Source organism: Neoarius graeffei, chromosome 10, assembly GCF_027579695.1.
Source record: "Neoarius graeffei isolate fNeoGra1 chromosome 10, fNeoGra1.pri, whole genome shotgun sequence".
NCBI classification, from domain to species: Eukaryota; Metazoa; Chordata; class Actinopteri; order Siluriformes; family Ariidae; genus Neoarius; species Neoarius graeffei.
Genome location: NC_083578.1, coordinates 5,490,414 through 5,507,451, shown reverse-complemented (window position 1 = coordinate 5,507,451; position 17,038 = coordinate 5,490,414). Strand labels below are relative to the sequence as shown.

At 40.0% G+C, this 17,038-nt stretch overlaps 2 protein-coding genes across 4 annotated transcripts in view; both read right to left on the bottom strand.

The window, feature by feature from the left end:
- Nucleotides 1-4,726: 4,726 nt before the first annotated feature.
- Nucleotides 4,727-12,723, bottom strand: LOC132892784 (H-2 class II histocompatibility antigen, A-U alpha chain-like). 3 transcript variants are annotated; one of them, XR_009655480.1, is made up of 6 exons: nucleotides 12,448-12,723; nucleotides 11,907-12,152; nucleotides 9,357-9,638; nucleotides 9,145-9,272; nucleotides 5,105-5,189; nucleotides 4,727-4,841 (listed from the first exon to the last, which is right to left on the bottom strand). XR_009655480.1 is itself a non-coding variant. In XM_060931166.1 (5 exons), the coding sequence occupies exons 1-4, from the start codon at nucleotides 12,503-12,505 to the stop codon at nucleotides 9,157-9,159; spliced, it is 702 nt and encodes a 233-aa protein (XP_060787149.1). In that variant the 5' UTR covers nucleotides 12,506-12,723; the 3' UTR covers nucleotides 8,812-8,827; nucleotides 9,145-9,156. The 3 variants fall into 3 exon arrangements, 2 of the variants coding, with proteins under 2 accessions (XP_060787149.1, XP_060787148.1); XM_060931166.1 differs by lacking the exons at nucleotides 4,727-4,841; nucleotides 5,105-5,189 and adding an exon at nucleotides 8,812-8,827; XM_060931165.1 differs by lacking the exons at nucleotides 4,727-4,841; nucleotides 5,105-5,189 and adding an exon at nucleotides 8,983-9,066.
- Nucleotides 9,003-17,038, bottom strand: part of LOC132892780 (H-2 class II histocompatibility antigen, A-U alpha chain-like) — a 153,253-nt gene continuing 145,217 nt past the window's right edge. Inside the window, exon 5 of the mRNA XM_060931159.1 lies at nucleotides 9,003-9,066. The gene's annotated coding sequence lies outside the window, so the exon portion shown is untranslated. The remainder of the gene's footprint in view (nucleotides 9,067-17,038) is intronic.

Genomic DNA, 17,038 nt, shown 5'->3' with positions numbered 1-17,038 from the left:
TGAAATTAGATGTTGTTGGAATCTTACAAAAATAACAATGGGAAAGCACTGTGTTGTGTTTGGATGTTCAAATCCATAAACAACAGGACATTCAGGTCACAAATTTCCGAGAAATTACCCTAATCTAAAGAGACAGTGGGTGAGGTTTGTGCAAACGAAACTTACACCCCCTGTCAAGAAAAGGAAAGCTGTGGACAAGTTGATAACAGCCTATGCAAATATACATCTTTTTTTTTTAATTGTTATCAGTTAATAACCACCAGCTCATGATTTAGACTGATTAGAAGATATTTACATTGGTGTAAGAGTCAAGGTACAAAATGATGGACACTAATATTAGCATATTTCTATCTAGTATAAAATTAAAATTATGATATTTATTAGTACATGTAAATGATTTATACAAATTAAATTTTCCAGCTGTTGTAGCATCCCACTGCATCTCCCCAAATCAAGACAGAATCACGACCAGAGAATTATTGGAGCAAACAAGAAACCCATTTATTTAATAAATGACATTTGATCTGACATTTGGACAGTTCGTCGATTCCCCTATCATCGCCCACGTCATATTTTCTTTCAGTAATTAGTATTACACTGTGTCAGTCCTGTGTGCTTTGGCACGTGCACCAGAAGGACTCTCGGGCGCGCTCCGGAATGCGTGTATGCCATGGGGCCACTCGCACGGGCGCTGTTAATTATACACACCTGCGTGTGATTAAGATACATCAGTGTGCCTATGTCTATGGACTGTGTCGACACACACTCGGCATGAAATATTACGTGAGGTTTGTACACTTTATCAAGCCTTTTTTCCTCCATGTTGATCTCCAGGTTTTCCAATCCCTGTTCCTAGTTTCCATTTTTGGTCTGTGCCTGTGACACTCTGTGTCTCACCTGACCCATTGCTTGTTTCTTGTTTATGATCTTGCCTTCCATTCTGGATTGCTTACCTGTTTGTCACTTTTTATTAATAAAACGTACTTCTGCACGGACACCCGTCTCCTACCTATCCCCTGACACACTGAATAAGCGTATGCTTTAAAGATTACATTTCTGCATTTATTGAGATACATGTAAATATTTTCCCTATATTTTGCAGTGGCCAGCTGAGAATAAAAATCCACAAACCAATCTGTGTTTCCATATCGAGACTGGTCTAACCACTGCTGTGCATGGGAACGGAACTCACACCTGGATCCTTGTTACATGTGTGACGTCACACACCCCTTCGGGATCTTCCAGATCAGTCTTGGCAGATTCCATGAAAATTGGCTGATCTTATTGATTTTCCATCAATTTATGGCCTTTTGGATCAGCTATCGTTTGAAAACATGTGGTCAATCAAAATAATGATTGTTGCTTTGTACAAGGAAAAAAGTGGGGTTTAGACACATTACATACACTTTAACATGAGCAATTTGATCAAGCATCTAAAGACTCATTAAAGTGCAGAGTTCACGGAGTTTGCTAATAATGCTCGTAGTGCAAAACCACAACAACAAACTTGAACGCAAGTTTTAGAAAAGCGAGCAGAAATGTCCAGAAATAACCCACGGGCAGTAAAAATAACAGAGGCTCTTACTCAGTACATTATTCTTGATGACCAGCCATTGTTGGTTATTGATAATACGGGATGCCGTCACTTTCTCAGCATACTAGAGCCAAGATCTGAAATTCCCAGTCATCACCACATCATGGATGCTGTTTTACCAAAGCTATTTGATGTCATGAAAAAGCACATTAGCGACTTGTTGCATGATGTTTCAGCCTTCAGCTTCACAAGTGATATTTGGACTCGCAGTGTGTGCCTAATGTCTCTCCTCAGTTTAACCGCACATTGGATTGATGTGAATTTTACTCTTCACCAAGTCACATTACAAGCAAAGCCGTTCCAATGCTAGCACGCCAGCCTATTAAACCTGTGTTTAATGATATGCTTAAGACCTGGGGCATTCCAAAACTTCTGTCCACGTTGTGCTCCAGAACAATGCAAAAAATATGACAAAAGCCATGGATGATGCTGGACTCCCTAACCTCCTGTGTGCCACTCACACCCGCCAGCTGGTTGTTCATGAGGACCTTTTGTCACAGAGAAGTGTTGCTGATGCAGTAGTAATCAGGCACAAAATAGTTGGACATTTTAAATGTTCTGTGTTAGCCTGCTCCTGCCTCAAAGACATTCATATACAACTCAATCAGCCTTTTGAGAGACTCCAGCACGATGTTCAAATGTGCTGAACCAGCACATTTTACATGATAGAGTCTCTGCTTGAGCAGAAATGGGCTCTGGGAATATTCAGGTCAGAGTTTGAGCTCTCTGACAATTTCATCACTCACCAGTGGGCGCTACTGGTAAAGACGCTGTTCTGGATCCGTTTGAAAAGTTAAATCAAGTCAGGTCAGTTTATTTGTGTAGCACTTTCAACAACAATGTCGCAAAGCAGCTTCACAGAAAATAAAGACTTTAAACATATGAACTAATTTGATCCCTAATAAATAAATCTCATCAGGGATAAATATGTATTTATCCCTGATGAGCGATCCTGTGGTAACGGTGTCAAAGAAAATCTCATTGAGACGACATGAGGAAGAAACTTTGAGAGGAACCAGACTCAAAAAGGAACTCATCCTCATCTGGGTAAATCAAATCAAATCAAATCAAATCAAGTTTATTTGTACAGCGCTTTTAACAATAAACATTGTCGCAAAGCAGCTTTACAGAATTTGAACGACTTAAAACATGAGCTAATTTTATCCCTAATCTATCCCCAATGAGCAAGCCTGTGGTGACGGTGGCAAGGAAAAACTCCCTCAGACGACATGAGGAAGAAACCTCGAGAGGAACCAGACTCAAAAGGGAACCCATCCTCATTTGGGCAACAACAGACAGCCTGACTATAATATTAACAGTTTTAACAGGTATAACCCTCAACTGTCCTCATGGGGCCATCCTTCACAGGAGTGGGGCGATAAAACTCCGACCAGACACAGGGCACCAGGATGGATCAAGCAGGTCCGAGGGGCAGAAGAGGCCAGCATCTCAATCCCAGGATCAACATGTAACTCAGAGGGACAGATGGGGGGGGGGGGGGGAGAGAGAGAGAAAGAAAACATGTTGTTAGGTATGCCCTAAAAATGACAAGTATTAAATCTGTGTGGTAGGCTCGCAGAGACGAGAGTCTTTACATCAGGCATGACACACAATGGCATGTTAATATGGTAAAAAAATATATCATGACCTGCTCTGGCTGGATGCTTGATTGGGTGATGGGAGCACACTCCTCAGCAATGATGAGATGCAGATGGGACCCTTAGGCCTTAGGGTAAGAATAGATAGCATGATTATACAGTGTCTTGCAAAAGTATTCATCCCCTTTGGTGTTTGTCCTGTTTTGCCGCATTACAAGCTGGAAATAGAATGGATTTTGGGGGGGTTAGCACCATTTGATTCACACAACATGCTGACCACCTTAAAGGTGCAAATTGTTTGTTTGTTTGTTTGTTTGTTTGTTTGTTTTATTGTGACCCAAAAAAATTATTAAAATGAAAAAAACAGAAATCTGGCCTGTGCATAGGTATTCACCCCCGAAGTCAATACTTTGTAGAGCCACCTTTTGCTCCAATTATAGCTGCAAGTCTCTTGGGGTATGTCTCTATTAGCTTAGCATGTCTAGCCACTGGGATTTTTGCCCATTCCTTAAGGCAAAACTGCTCCAACTCCTTCAAGTTAGATGAGTTGCATTAGTGTATAGCAATCTTCAAGTTATGCCACAGATTCTCAATTGGATTGAGGTCCGGGCTTTGATTAGGCCATTCCAGCTTGTAATGCAACAAAACAGGACAAACACCAAGGGGGAGGAATACTTTTGCAAGACACTAAATAGCTTGTTCTATAACTGTCCAAAAGAGTCACAAGTACAACTGCATAACCAGGAAATTCATTATAGTTTTAACATGAAGTTGATTTTCAAAGACATGCAGTTAGGTTAACATGGAGCAGCCTTGGGCTGAAGTGCCCTTGAGCAAGGCACATAACCTTCAACTGCTCCCCGAGTGCTGTAGTATAGCTGCCCACTGCTCTGGGTATGTGTATGTGCTCATTGCTTACTTTTGTGTGTGCATGTGTGTGTTCACTGCTTTAGATGGGTTAAATGCAGAGGAGGAATTTCACAGTGCTTGAGTGTGTATGTAACAAATAAAGGTTTCTTCTTCTTCTAGATTTTGTTGAACTTATCAGTTTTCACTGATAGTGACTTCAGTGCAAAAATGTTTAGGACTGCAGTTGTCATGAAGTTATCATGTCAATTGTCATCCTAAACCTTCCATCCATCCATGATTCGTGGCTACTTATCCTGTGCAGGGTCGTGGGCAAGCTGGAGCCTCTCCCAGCTGACTATGGGTGAGAGGCAGAGTACACCCTGGCTAAGTCACCAGATCATCGCAGGGCTGACACACAGAGACACACAACCATTCACACTCACATTCACACCTACGGTCAATTTAGAGCCACCAATTATCCTAACCTGCATGTCTTTGGACTGTGGGGGGAAATGGAGCACCCGGAGGAAACCCACACAGACAGAGGGAGAACATGTAAACTCCACACAGAAAGGCCCTCGTCGGCCACTGGGCTCAAACCCAGAACCTTCTTGCTGTGAGGCAACAATGATAACCACTACACCACTGTGTCACCTAGTCCAAGCCATCATAGCAAAACTGAAGTGTCCAGAGCCATCTTCTGAGTGTGTCTTTTGGCTGTCCATATGGGGCCATCTTCCACAGGAGGGGTGTGATGAGACTCCAGCCAGACATAGGACATCAGGATGGATCAGGCAGGTCTGAAGATCAGGAGAGGTCAGCATCACTAGTGTCTCAGGATCGACATGTAACTCAACAGAGAGAGAGACAAAGAAAACACAGGTTGTTAGGTATGCCCAGTGTCACTTAATGGTGAAGAACAGTATACGTTTTGCGCCAAGTGCAAGCAGGGACTCCAGTAAGAATAACTATGACAGCATAACTAAAAGGGAGAGCCAGAAGGTAACACAGACATGAGGGCGCTCTGGGACATAAAGCAGCAGCCACTGCATCGTCAACAAACCTGAGTTTGGGGGGATACAGCATCCATACATCCCAGTTTACCAAAACACTGCATGCCTGAGGACCCTCCAGATCTACACCTTTACCTAATAAAAAAAAACATAACAAAAGGCTTGACTAAACAGATGTTTTCAGCCTAGATTTAAACCCTGAGACTGTGTCTGATTCCCGAACATTACTTGGAAGGCTGTTCCATAACTGTGGGGCTTTGTAAGAAAAGGCTCCGCCCCCTGATGTAGCCTTCACTATACGAGGTACCAGCAGATAGCCTGTACCTTTTGACCCAAGTAGGTGTGGCGGGTCATAAAGGAAGGACCAGAAGTTCGCTCCGGTACTGTGGTGCGAGACCATTCAGTGCTTTAAAGGTCAATAGTAGTATTTTATAATCAATATGAAATTTGATTGGGAGCCAATGCAGTGTGGATAAAACAGGGGTGATGTGGTCATATTTTCTAGTTCTAGTAAGGACTCTTGATGCATTTTGAACTAACTGGAGCTTGTTTATGCTCCTACTGGAACATCCAGACAGTAAGGCATTACAATAATCCAACCTGGAGGTAACAAAAAAAAAAAAACCATGAACTTGGTTTTCTGCATCGTGTATTGTGACATAATATTTCTTATCTTCGCAATATTTCTGAGATGAAAGAAAGCTATCCAGGTGATGTTATTGATATGAGTTTCAGACAAAAGACTGGAGTCAATAATCACCCCGAGGTATTTTACTGCTGCACGTGAAGAAACAGAAAGGCCATCCAGAGTCGCTATGTAATCAGAAAACTTACTTCTAGCTGCATGTGGTCCGAGTACAAGTACTTCAGTCTTGTCAGAGTTAAGCAGAAGGAAGTTAATAAGCATCCAGTGTCTAATGTCCTTCACACATTCCTCAATTCTATTAAGCTGGTGTCTCTCATCAGGTTTTGCAGAAACATACAACTGTGTGTCATCAGCATAACAGTGGAAACTAATACAATATTTATGAATAATATCACCCAGAGGGAACATATATAAAGAAAAAAGCAGTGGACTCAAGCCAGAACCTTGTGGAACACCAAACTTTCCCTCAGTATGTCTAGAAAAATCACCATTTAGATCAACATACTGATGGCGATCAGTTAAATAAAACCTGAGCCAGGAGAGGGACGTTCCCTTAACTCCCACAGCATTTTCTAGTCTATCTATTGTCCATTTCATAGTCTACCATTTTTCTTTTAAGTGGCGCTACATTATCTAAAGTACAGCAGAACATTGACTCTAAGCATTCAGTTGCCTGATCAAGTTCTTTGATTGGATCACCATCAGACTCCAAAGTTGATATCTCTGGGAGACTATTGATAAAACGTTGTGCAGTAGTTGATGTGAACATACATTTAACACAGTGAGGTGCATATATTATTACTCAGACATATTCTGAATGAGATGAGATAATGATCTGAGAACTTCAGACTGTGGAAGTGTGACTATATTTTCTACGTTTAACCCAAATGTTAGTATTAAATCAAGGGTGTGACCACCATTATGGGTCGGTCGGTCCTATAATGTTCTGATTAATCCCTACTGAATCTAAAATGGACACAAACGCTGTTATCAGAAGGTCTTCTGGGTTATCGACGTGGATATTAAAATCTCCGACAACTAAAGCTTTGTCTAAGGAAATAACCAGAGTGGAGATAAAATCAGCAAATTCAGAAAGAAACAGAATATGACCCCGGGGACCTGTAAATAATAAGTAATGGAATTAACTGGATCGAGTTATTTTTTGTGGCTACATATGTTAGGTTCATTTGAAGAACTTCAAATGTATTAAATTTATAACCAGGTTTGTGTGTTACACCTAGATAATTATTATAAATAACCGCGACGCCTCCTCCTCTGCCAGTTAGACGAGGCTGGTGTATATAACTGTATCCAGGAGGACTTGCTTCATTTAATGCTCTATATTTATTTGGCTTAACCCCATGTTTCTGTTAAAGACAGTACATTAAACTTCTGATCAGCAATGAGTTCATTAACCATTAACGCTTTAGATGTAAGAGATCTAATATTTAATAGCCTTACCTTTAGACCAAAGGTGCTGGCAGCGGCTGTACAGTCAGTATGATCTAATTTTATATTGATTAGATGAGAAACTCTCTGACCAGAGCCAGAAAAGTGAGCTCCTCTGACGCTACGGCCGCAGACGTGATCCCTGCTGTGTCTGTGCTGTAGAGATGTTTATCCAAAGAAACAGATGAAGACCATGGTATCAAAACCATGAAGGAAGCCTTAGCTGCAGCTGTCAAGAGGCATTTTTTTTTTATGTGGAGAAAAACACACTCTGCAACATTGCAACTCTCCCTTGATCCCAGTTGTTGTTGTGTTGTTGTTGTTGTTTTTTTTTTTTTGTGTGTGTGTGTGTGAGAGAGAGAGAGACAGAGAGAGAGAAAGAAATTAAACATGATGTCATTCTGGCCTGGTAATTTTTTAGAAATTCACTTTAATATAATCCATATAATGGACAATTTGATCATTTTAGTTTCGTAAGTCGCAACATATTCAGGCAAACATGCCCGTGAGTTAAAATGTTCTTTTCTCCTGTTGTATGTATAAAATTGTTTTGTTTTTTCCCTCCAACACCAATGCTGCTACAGAGGCCAAAGAGATGGTGATGCTTGAGCTGCTGAAGCTGTCTGGAGAAAAGGCAGACAAGCAGGGAAATCAGGATGAACCACCTGCCGGAAAACCATGCAGGGCCCAGGCCAGCAGCCGTCTAGACAGTGTGTTTGATGAAATAGCAGATGAGCAAGCATCAACACTGAACAGAGCTCCAGTAGGTACTGTCACAGTCAAACAGTGAGAGATATACCTCGGAGAGAGCACAAATTCTTGAGAAAGCAACCCACTGCAGTGCTGGGTGATTAACAAAGTGTGGTTCTCCATTCTGGCCCAGATATCAGGCAGATACCGTAACTCTCCACACCATGCAGTAGTGTTGACCGCGAAAGGCTGTTCAGTTCAGTGTCATAATATTGTGAATGAAAACAGAAATAGGCCCACAGCTGATCATACACAGATGATTCTGTTCATCAAAAAGAACCTGCCTCTCACTTTTCCATAAAATGTTTAGTTCTTATAGACAACACCATTTTATGCTGACTGAAATAGTTTGTGAAAAGTGGTATCGGTGCATCCCTAATATAAATATATTGTCTAATTCTTCAAATGTGTCTGCTAACACAAACAGCTTTGCTACACAGTTGAAAACAAACCAGTTGAAATGTGAGAATGTAGAATAATCTAATGGAGTCTTGCACGTAGCCTCCAATACAACTGGCCCTGTAATCATATTTACAGTAAAATAACTGGACTGGTTTCAGCATGCAGTGATGATACATTTGAACACGTGCTCATACTTTTTTTTAACCTTTTTCACATGTACAATTTCAGGGCATAACAAGGTTAAATGTACCTTTTTATATGCTTTTCACATCTGATTGCACATTATTCTCATGATCCCATCTGTAATATATTACATGTGATTTGTGTGTGATTTTTCTGTCACAACTGTGGCAATATATTTTCAAACTAGACGAATACAGAGATTATGTTCTACTGGTGCAACGAGTTACTGAAAGATACAACTGTCTGAAAACAGAAGTCACATGATCGTTCACGTTCATGGAAATAAAGTTTATTTCTTTAATTATTTGGAGGCACGCATTCCTTTACATTTGTATTTTCTCTTCTAATATTAGACATTACATAGATTGGAAAAGAATGACGTATTCACAGATTTCTGCACAGAGTTAAGAAATAAAACAACAAGTGTACAATGGAACAAGCAACAACTTTATGTTAATAATAAAACCTTACATAGTTTAACGGATGAATTAAACTCTAGTGGATGAACAGTTTCCTCAGTGAAAAATCAAAATGAGAATTCATGGTATGAATCTAAACCTTCTCTGAACACTTTACTTCTGGCTGAAAACAGAAACAGGTGTATCAGGGAGAAACAGTGTATTAAATATTATAAATATAATGTTTTATTCGAGTTGTTACCTGAAGTGTCAGTTACATGTTTCCTTTGACGAGGAAGAAAGTTCCAGTAGCGACTCCGAGCAGTCCGACAGCCAGACCCACTCCACAGAACACAGAGGGACCCACACTGGGAAGCTCAACATTCACCTCTACACACACACACACACACACACACACACGGTTATTTCTACTCTAAGGAAAGACTGAATCAGTAGTTAAACTCTCCGTCTCACCCCATGTCTTGGTGTCGGGCGTCTCCAGGGCCTCGTGCTCCACCGTGCAGCTGTAAACGTCTCCTTCCTGTGGAGTGAAGGGCAGGTGGGAGAACTGGTTGTAGGTTTTGTCCTCATTCGGGTAATAGCGGCTGAGTGTGGATTGTTCCGTCACATCCACACTGTTTTTGGTCCAGCGTACAGTAACAGGTGGAGGGAAAAATTGTGCGGAATGACAGATGAGCATGTTCTCTGAACCCAGCTGCATCTTTTCTTTGGGATAGATGGAGCTTTGTGGGGCATCTGGAGAAAAATATAAAGCACATGTGCACCATTGTTATGACTCTGAGACTGTGATGCATTCATTATTTCTTCTGGCTGTCGATATATAGAGGATGTTACACGGTGGTGTGAAGATATGAAGTTTATCTTTGAGTGGTGAATGGATACATCATGAGGGAGCGAAGCGAACGAGTGAAATATTTTTCAACATGAGAAAATAAACTTCATATCTTCAAGCCAATGTGTAATATCATTTGTATTATATGAACACATCCAAGAAAAACCAAAAACCACAAGTTAATCAAAAGTATTTTAATTTTAAAATGGTTCACCATTTTGACAACACACATCTAGTCAGCAGGAAAACACTGGGAGTGACATCATCAGAGTGAAATATCAGGAATTATGTCACTCAGATCCACGATGTATTTCATATGAAAAATGCGAGTTTTTATTGTGTGATTTTTTTTTTTATTCTATCGACACATTCACAAACAGAAAGTCCCCGAATTTATCAAAACAATTCATCAAATTCCTCACGAGTGAAGATATTGGAGACATAGAGGTCTGCACGGGACAAAATTTTCAGTCCCGCTCCCGCCCGCTCCCGCATTGTGCAGTCCCGCTCCCGCCCACTCCCGCAAAGAATTATGATTTTCAGTCCCGCTCCCGCCCACGCCTGCCATATTTTGTCCCGCTCCCGCCTGCAAATCCCGCATGATGCAGACGTTTGCGTTATTTCTCATGAAAGTTCTTGTCGTTGGCTTGGGGAATTAAACATGCTGAGCTTAGCTGAGCTCTCCACTGACCGATCCTTCACCTAGCGCACGTAGCGAGGGTGCGCGTTGCCAGGCGGCATGCGCAGCTGAGGCTTTACAGAGATACACAACACACCTACAGTACCAAAATCGACAGTGGATATTAAGAATATTGTACATTGCACATAGCTTATATGTCACTCCTCACATTTACATTCTAGGAAATACAAGTAGGCCTATAAGAAATTAATATAATTTAAAGACACAGCATGATGGTGCCCCGCCCCCTACTTTGAGTGGATTTGAGCATAAATATCTACAGCTCACGTTCAGGGGTGCGTTTCCCAAACAACCAACCAAGTTAGCATTAAACCAATATGGTACGATGCAAGTTTGAACTAACTAAACAAAGAAGATCGGAAAGGAATCGGAAACGTACGCGAGATTAGACCACATCCGCAAATTTAGGCATCTTAAAATGTTTTTATTAATGCCAAATAAAATATCCAGCACAAATTATATATGATAGACATAAATTAATAATTTATAAATTTTATTTTAAACACATTTTTAGTTAGCGGGACTGCAGCTTATCACCTCTCCCGCCCGCTCCCGCATTGTGCACTCCCCCTCCCGCCCGCAATGAGCTTTCAAAATTTGTCCCGCGCCGCACTGCTTTGGGTCGGGTCCCGCGGGACTCCCGCGGGAGTGCAGGGCTCTACTGTGTTACTCAGGTCCCGGATGTAGCTCCTATGAAAAATATGAGTGGTGTATTTCCCAGTAAAACACTCGTGTCCATATAATAATAACCAACAGGAATCTGGAATCTATAAGCTGTGATTTTACATGTGAATTGTGAGGACAGCAGCTTAATTACAGGTTTATTAAACATAAAATGTAATGGATTACACTTCATTCAGCATTTATAGATGATAAACAGATGCCAGAGAAAGAACATGGAACATGACTATTTACAAATAAACCCTCTGCTTGTGTTCACGACTGAGTAATGTGCCATCCTACTGCCTCAGATCATCTTCACATTTTCTAGCAAGTCAATTATAAAATCTACCTTTAGCTCCATAATCCATAATTGGTGTGTGTGTGTGTGTGTGTGTAGATTTATTTAGCTTTACAAACCCCACACTTCAACAGTTACTCTGTTCAGAGAGAACTTTCTTCATTTCTATAAATTTAACTGATAAATAGTTTGTGTTCGGGGCGAAGCAAACAGCTGCTGTGATGATGTGCTGCATTCTGGGATGTTTTAGTCGAATAAAAAGCCTTTATGAAATGAAAATAGTGTGAGACAGCAGTGCTGTAGTGTCGGCTGTGAGATTAGAGTATTGTACAGTAAATGAGAGCTTTACAGGCTGGAGACTGTGATTGTTCCTGTAGTTTACTGACAGTGTAATGGTCAGTGATTTACAGTCAAATCTACAACAAATCTCACATCTTCATGCTGGAAAATCATTTTAGACTCAATATCATCAAGGTCAATTTGTGCTCCTATAAACACTGAGTTTCTCACCCTGTGGCACCGGCCGGTCTTTAAATTCCTCTGTCGACAACTTTAAGTTGTTTTGGCAGACGGGCATGCTATCCTCGGCCCACTCGTAGAATCTGGGGAACTCCAGTGGATCAGCGATGGGAGGAATCGTCATCACTAGTTTCTTCTTCTCAAAATCTGCATAAAACGCCTCATCTCCATCGGCCCCTGCCGTATACTCCTTATTCTTCTCTGAACATTCGACTGTTAGCAGTTCATGATGTTTAACTGGAGAAAAACACACACACACACACACACACACACACACACACACACACACACACACACACACACACACACGTTCAAACTGCAGCAGCCTGTTACTACAGTGAGATAAAAACATCATTATCACTGACAAAATCACATCATTTTTATGATGATCTGAAACGATCTGTCTCATTTAAATCAAGCTCTACAGCTTAATAACCAAAACACCACCATTAACACTTTATATACACTCTTCTAATTACCACTGGGGAAAAATATTACAGCAAATTTACACATAAATAAATATCTCACTTACACTGTGATTCAGTGTCCCTCACACACATTAGTGTGAAAAAGATGAGAAATAATTTCATCCTGAAGTTTGTCAGTAAACCAGCAGCTCAGATGAATTCACTTGTCACTGACTTCCACACACTGAATAGAGACAGAAATACAGCCGAGTGCAGAGTCAGTGATAAATAAATCATCCAATCAGATCAGTTCTCTCCTCACAGTCAGCTGGGTTCAGGCAGACACTCAAGTGAGTTTCACAATTCCTGATCCTTTACTCTTTCCATACTGAGGTGCGCTGATCATTACAAACACAAAGAATTAAAACACTGGGAGCACAAAAAGGAAGAAATTAAATTCCTGAATAGTCTTTAGGTTTCAAAAGTCAAACAAACAAGAAAACAATAATAATAATAATAATAATAATAATAATAATTCCTGAATTGCCCTGTGATGACCTGGCGACTTGTCCAGGGTGTACCCCGCCTTTCGCCTGTAGTCAGCTGGGATAGGCTCCAGCTTGCCTGCGACCCTGTAGAACAGGATAAAGCGGCTACAGATAATGAGATGAGATTAGGGATTCCTGAATTTTTGAGGTTTTGTGCCTGAAATAGTAAAAAAAAAAAAAAAAAGGATCTGAAATAATAATACAAAATAAAAGTTTAGGTTTCAAAGGTTAAACAAACAACAATGACATTAATTTTTACAGCTCCTGAAATTTTGAGCTTTTGTTCTTGACATAGAAAAAAGGGTTTAGAATTAAAAAAGAAAGAAAGAAATGAAAAGCTGTGTATCCTGGTCTATTTTATGTTTGGCATCGTACACATTTTATAACAATAAAAACAAAATAAACAAAGTGTCTGTGCTAGAAGTGATATCTGTACCGTAAGTAGTTTTGTCAGTAAACACGTACTGGCGTCTCTTTTCTTGTGAATAAATCTGCTGTAGTGTTCTGTACAGTTCACTACAGACGGTCTTAAATAGCATTGTGTAAACACTGTATACACTCTGTAGTGCACATTATATGTGTGGCGGCCTGCGTAGTCAAATTCCCACATCTTTAACTTTAGTATTTCTAAAAAACCCACAAGGGTTCCTGAACTGAACTATGTTTCACTTTTTGCACAGACACATCTCAACCAGTCGTCCAGTAGAAAACCACAATTAAATGTTTAATTCCAAGTGCACTGAAGGACTGGTGCGTTCCAGTCGGAAGACGGCATCCTGTGTAGGCAGCGTTCTTGGGGCAGCATCTGTGCGCTCCTGAGAAAAGGACTGTCCCAGTCAGAAGACAATCCCATAATTCAGTGTGCCAGACTGGAGTTCTGGAAATTTTGGCAAACGTGGCAGAACCAGTTGTCACTCCAACAGATATAATATGGAAATTGGTCTGTTGCGAAGGTAACCTCCATTTATGTAGCTAACTTTTGCTGCTAATTAACAGCTCATGAGCTAGCAGATATTTACTGAACAGTGGATGGATTTTATTTTAATTGTACCGAGGTATAGTGTTTAGTTTCAGTGGTTTTCAGACAGATCATACACTTATCACTGACTTCTGACTCGGGCTCAGTCAGATAATTTAACCTGATTTTTATCAAGAAATATGAAAGTTATCATGATACTGAGTAGTGAATAATCAAATCTATGATTAATAAGTCTGAAAAAATAAATAATCAAGAACAGTAAGATTCATTTGTTTGTTCATGACACCTCATCTGGCCGTGTCTCTTTCTGATGATTGTCCTGAGGAGGAGATAAGCGAAGGAGAAAGAAGACCGAAAGCTGCAGAATTAAGAGTCCTCTGATTTTTAGGAGAAAAAAACTGACTTTGTTTTTATGGCTCCTGAAATCATACTTTTCTGAATTGAATGAAATTTGTTGCTTTAGTTTGAGTCTATAAAAACATCTAACATGGACATAGTTTTGAATCAGTTTGGTTTTTTATTTATAATGCCAGGAAAATAGTGGCCACTCGTTTGGGATCCATTCAAACAGGCGATAATGAAGCAATAACGAACTCACAGGAGCGTGGTGATACTAAATATCCACATGGCTGTGATTCAGCTGTAGACACAAAACTGCAGGCCGAGTGCTGTAGCTAATCCCAACCGCCAAATTTCCTTTTTACAACAAGACTGTAAAGAAGAAATTAATATCGTATCCGACAAAGTAACTGTATAGTGTCGTAGTAACTCACACTTCAGACACAATGTGAACAAATGTTCTGTTCAGTTTTGCTCCTGTAGTGGAAATCACTCCTGAAGAAGCTACACTCATTTTATAGCGTGTTGGCTAACTGGCTAGCGCACTCACTTTGATTTGTATATTTCTGCTGCTTCTGGTAAAATTGTCTTCTCTTTTTCCTTTTCATCCTCAATAGTGATTGAGGTTTTATTAGGTCAAACAGGCTAATCATCATCACCACAACATAAAATATAATAACATGGATAATTGTGGGTTGTGATTTACCCCATTGCAATAACATGAAAAAAAGATAAAAGAAATCCTGGGAGAATCTCTGGATCTCAGGGAGAACATGCAAAATTCCACACAAACAATAAACCAAGCTTAGGTTCAAACCAGAGGTCTGATAGTCTGAGTGTATATTATACCATCAAATACTTTTAATAAAATGCTGAGGGCCTTTACTGATTTAATGCAATGCTTCTCAAAATGTTATCTGAGGACACCCTGGGGGTCTGTGAAGCATAATCAGTAATAATTAAACTATCCATCCATTATGTATATTGTTTATCTATCAGGGTTGAGGGGGTTCCTGAAGCCAATCCCAGATGATTTCAGGTGAGAGTCGGAGTTCACCTTGGGCAGCTCACCAGACTATTGCAGGACTAACACAGAGATGAACAGCCATCACACTCACATTCACACCAATGGGAAATTTAGAGGAGCCAGTTGCCCTAATCTGCATGTCTTTGGATTGTGGGAGGAAATCAGAAAACCTGGAGGAAACGCCACACAGAAAGACCCCAGCTGGCCACAAGGTCGAACCCAGAACCTTCTTGCTGTGAGGCAACAGTGCTAACCACTGCACAACCAGGGTTTATGATACTGAAAAAAATAAATATCCAAAATAATATTGTTCACATTCCAATAATGATATGTTTGGTGGGGATCTGTGAAGTTTATTCTACAGTTAAAGTTGTTCCTGACTGCAAAAAGATTGGGAGTGCTTGGTTCAGTGATATGTAGCTCTTTATTTACGAACTTTGTCAGATAAGGAAGAGATATTTTATGCAATAATTTCCTGTATATAAAGACTGTCGAACCTGGTATGTGTGCAGGTGGATGGGAAGGAGGACTCAGGAGATCAGCAGATTTTGACTTAGCTTTGGGTCTTGCTTTATTTCTCCAACAGGCACTTTACAGAATGCTCACAACAACTCAACCGGTAAAACAAAATAATACACAGTCTGAATATTTCCGGACTTTCCCCACAATCAAATCCACCAACACTTTCAAAGGTCACACTTTGTCAGCTCTGTTCCTTTCTCTTATGTTCACGGCCTCTCTAAAAGATAAATAAAGAACATATCTGTAACCTTGAATTGGACTGAAAGGCTGTTTTTCAAACTGTATGAATTCTGTACTGTACTATTATGTATTTGAAATGAACACTGATGCCTCAGTATCTCCACTAGACGTCACTGTGTTTGTGCTCTATGTGTTCATATGTATGCATGAGGTCAGATGAAGAAAGAGGGAATTACAAAACATGGAGGAACTGAACCTCTGACTCATTTAGCTCATGTAAAGGTTGCATTAAGTTGACAGATGGCTGATTGGTTTGCTATTTTCTCCATAAATATTAAGGAGAGAGGAATCACATAGTACAATATTTATTGTACCCCTTAACATAATCCTATTCAAACTATTGAAATATTAGACTTGTCATTTAAATGTGTACAATGACACTGTGGCTATTTGTTGGTGTATGTAGGTTTTTTTTTAAATTAATATTTAAAATTTCCAGCAACGGTACACATTAAATCCAATTCAACATTATTTATATGCACTGAAAGGTGCAAATGTTGTGCCTTTACAGCTTTAAAGGTAATTCCAGTCTAATTATGTACCTTCCATTAAAGTATGCTATTTCCATATTTCCATTAGAAAGATACATAATAAAGGTACAAAAGGTACCCCTCCAGCAATAAAGAATGGTAAAGTTAAGTACTCTTTTTTTTCCTGAGAAAGACAGCAGACTTTATGATAAAAAAAAAAGCCCCACAGTCATTGGCTCACATTTACTAAACACGCATCTTGGAGAAGTTCACTGAAACCATTTCCAAATGTGAGCCAATCACAGGGCAGGGATATTATTACATCATCAGTTTCTCGGAAAAAAATATGTTGAACAGCCTGCCATGAAAGTCTAAAGAATAAAGAAACACTTATTCTTTAAATATATTATAGTGATGTCCTGTTGAATAAGAGGCGTAATAATATAATATTGGTTTGAAGAAGATGGAACAGGGCAGGAAACTCTGATTAAATCCCAGTGGAGCATGAAAATGATGATGCTGTAAAATGATGCGCTTTAGACAGCCGAAAAGCTGAAATCAGTCCCATTGGTTTTAAATGAGCTGTGCATC

Bases quoted from the DNA above. Each gene is read 5' to 3' on its own strand.
- LOC132892784 (XM_060931166.1), bottom strand. From the start codon at position 12,505: ATGAAATTATTTCTCATCTTTTTCACACTAATGTGTGTGAGGGACACT. The intron at 9,639-11,906 runs GTGAGAAACTCA...ATTTTTCTCCAG, and splicing joins AGACCGGCCGGTGCCACAGG to ATGCCCCACAAAGCTCCATC. The intron at 9,273-9,356 runs GTGAGACGGAGA...GTGTGTGTGTAG, and splicing joins GCCCGACACCAAGACATGGG to AGGTGAATGTTGAGCTTCCC.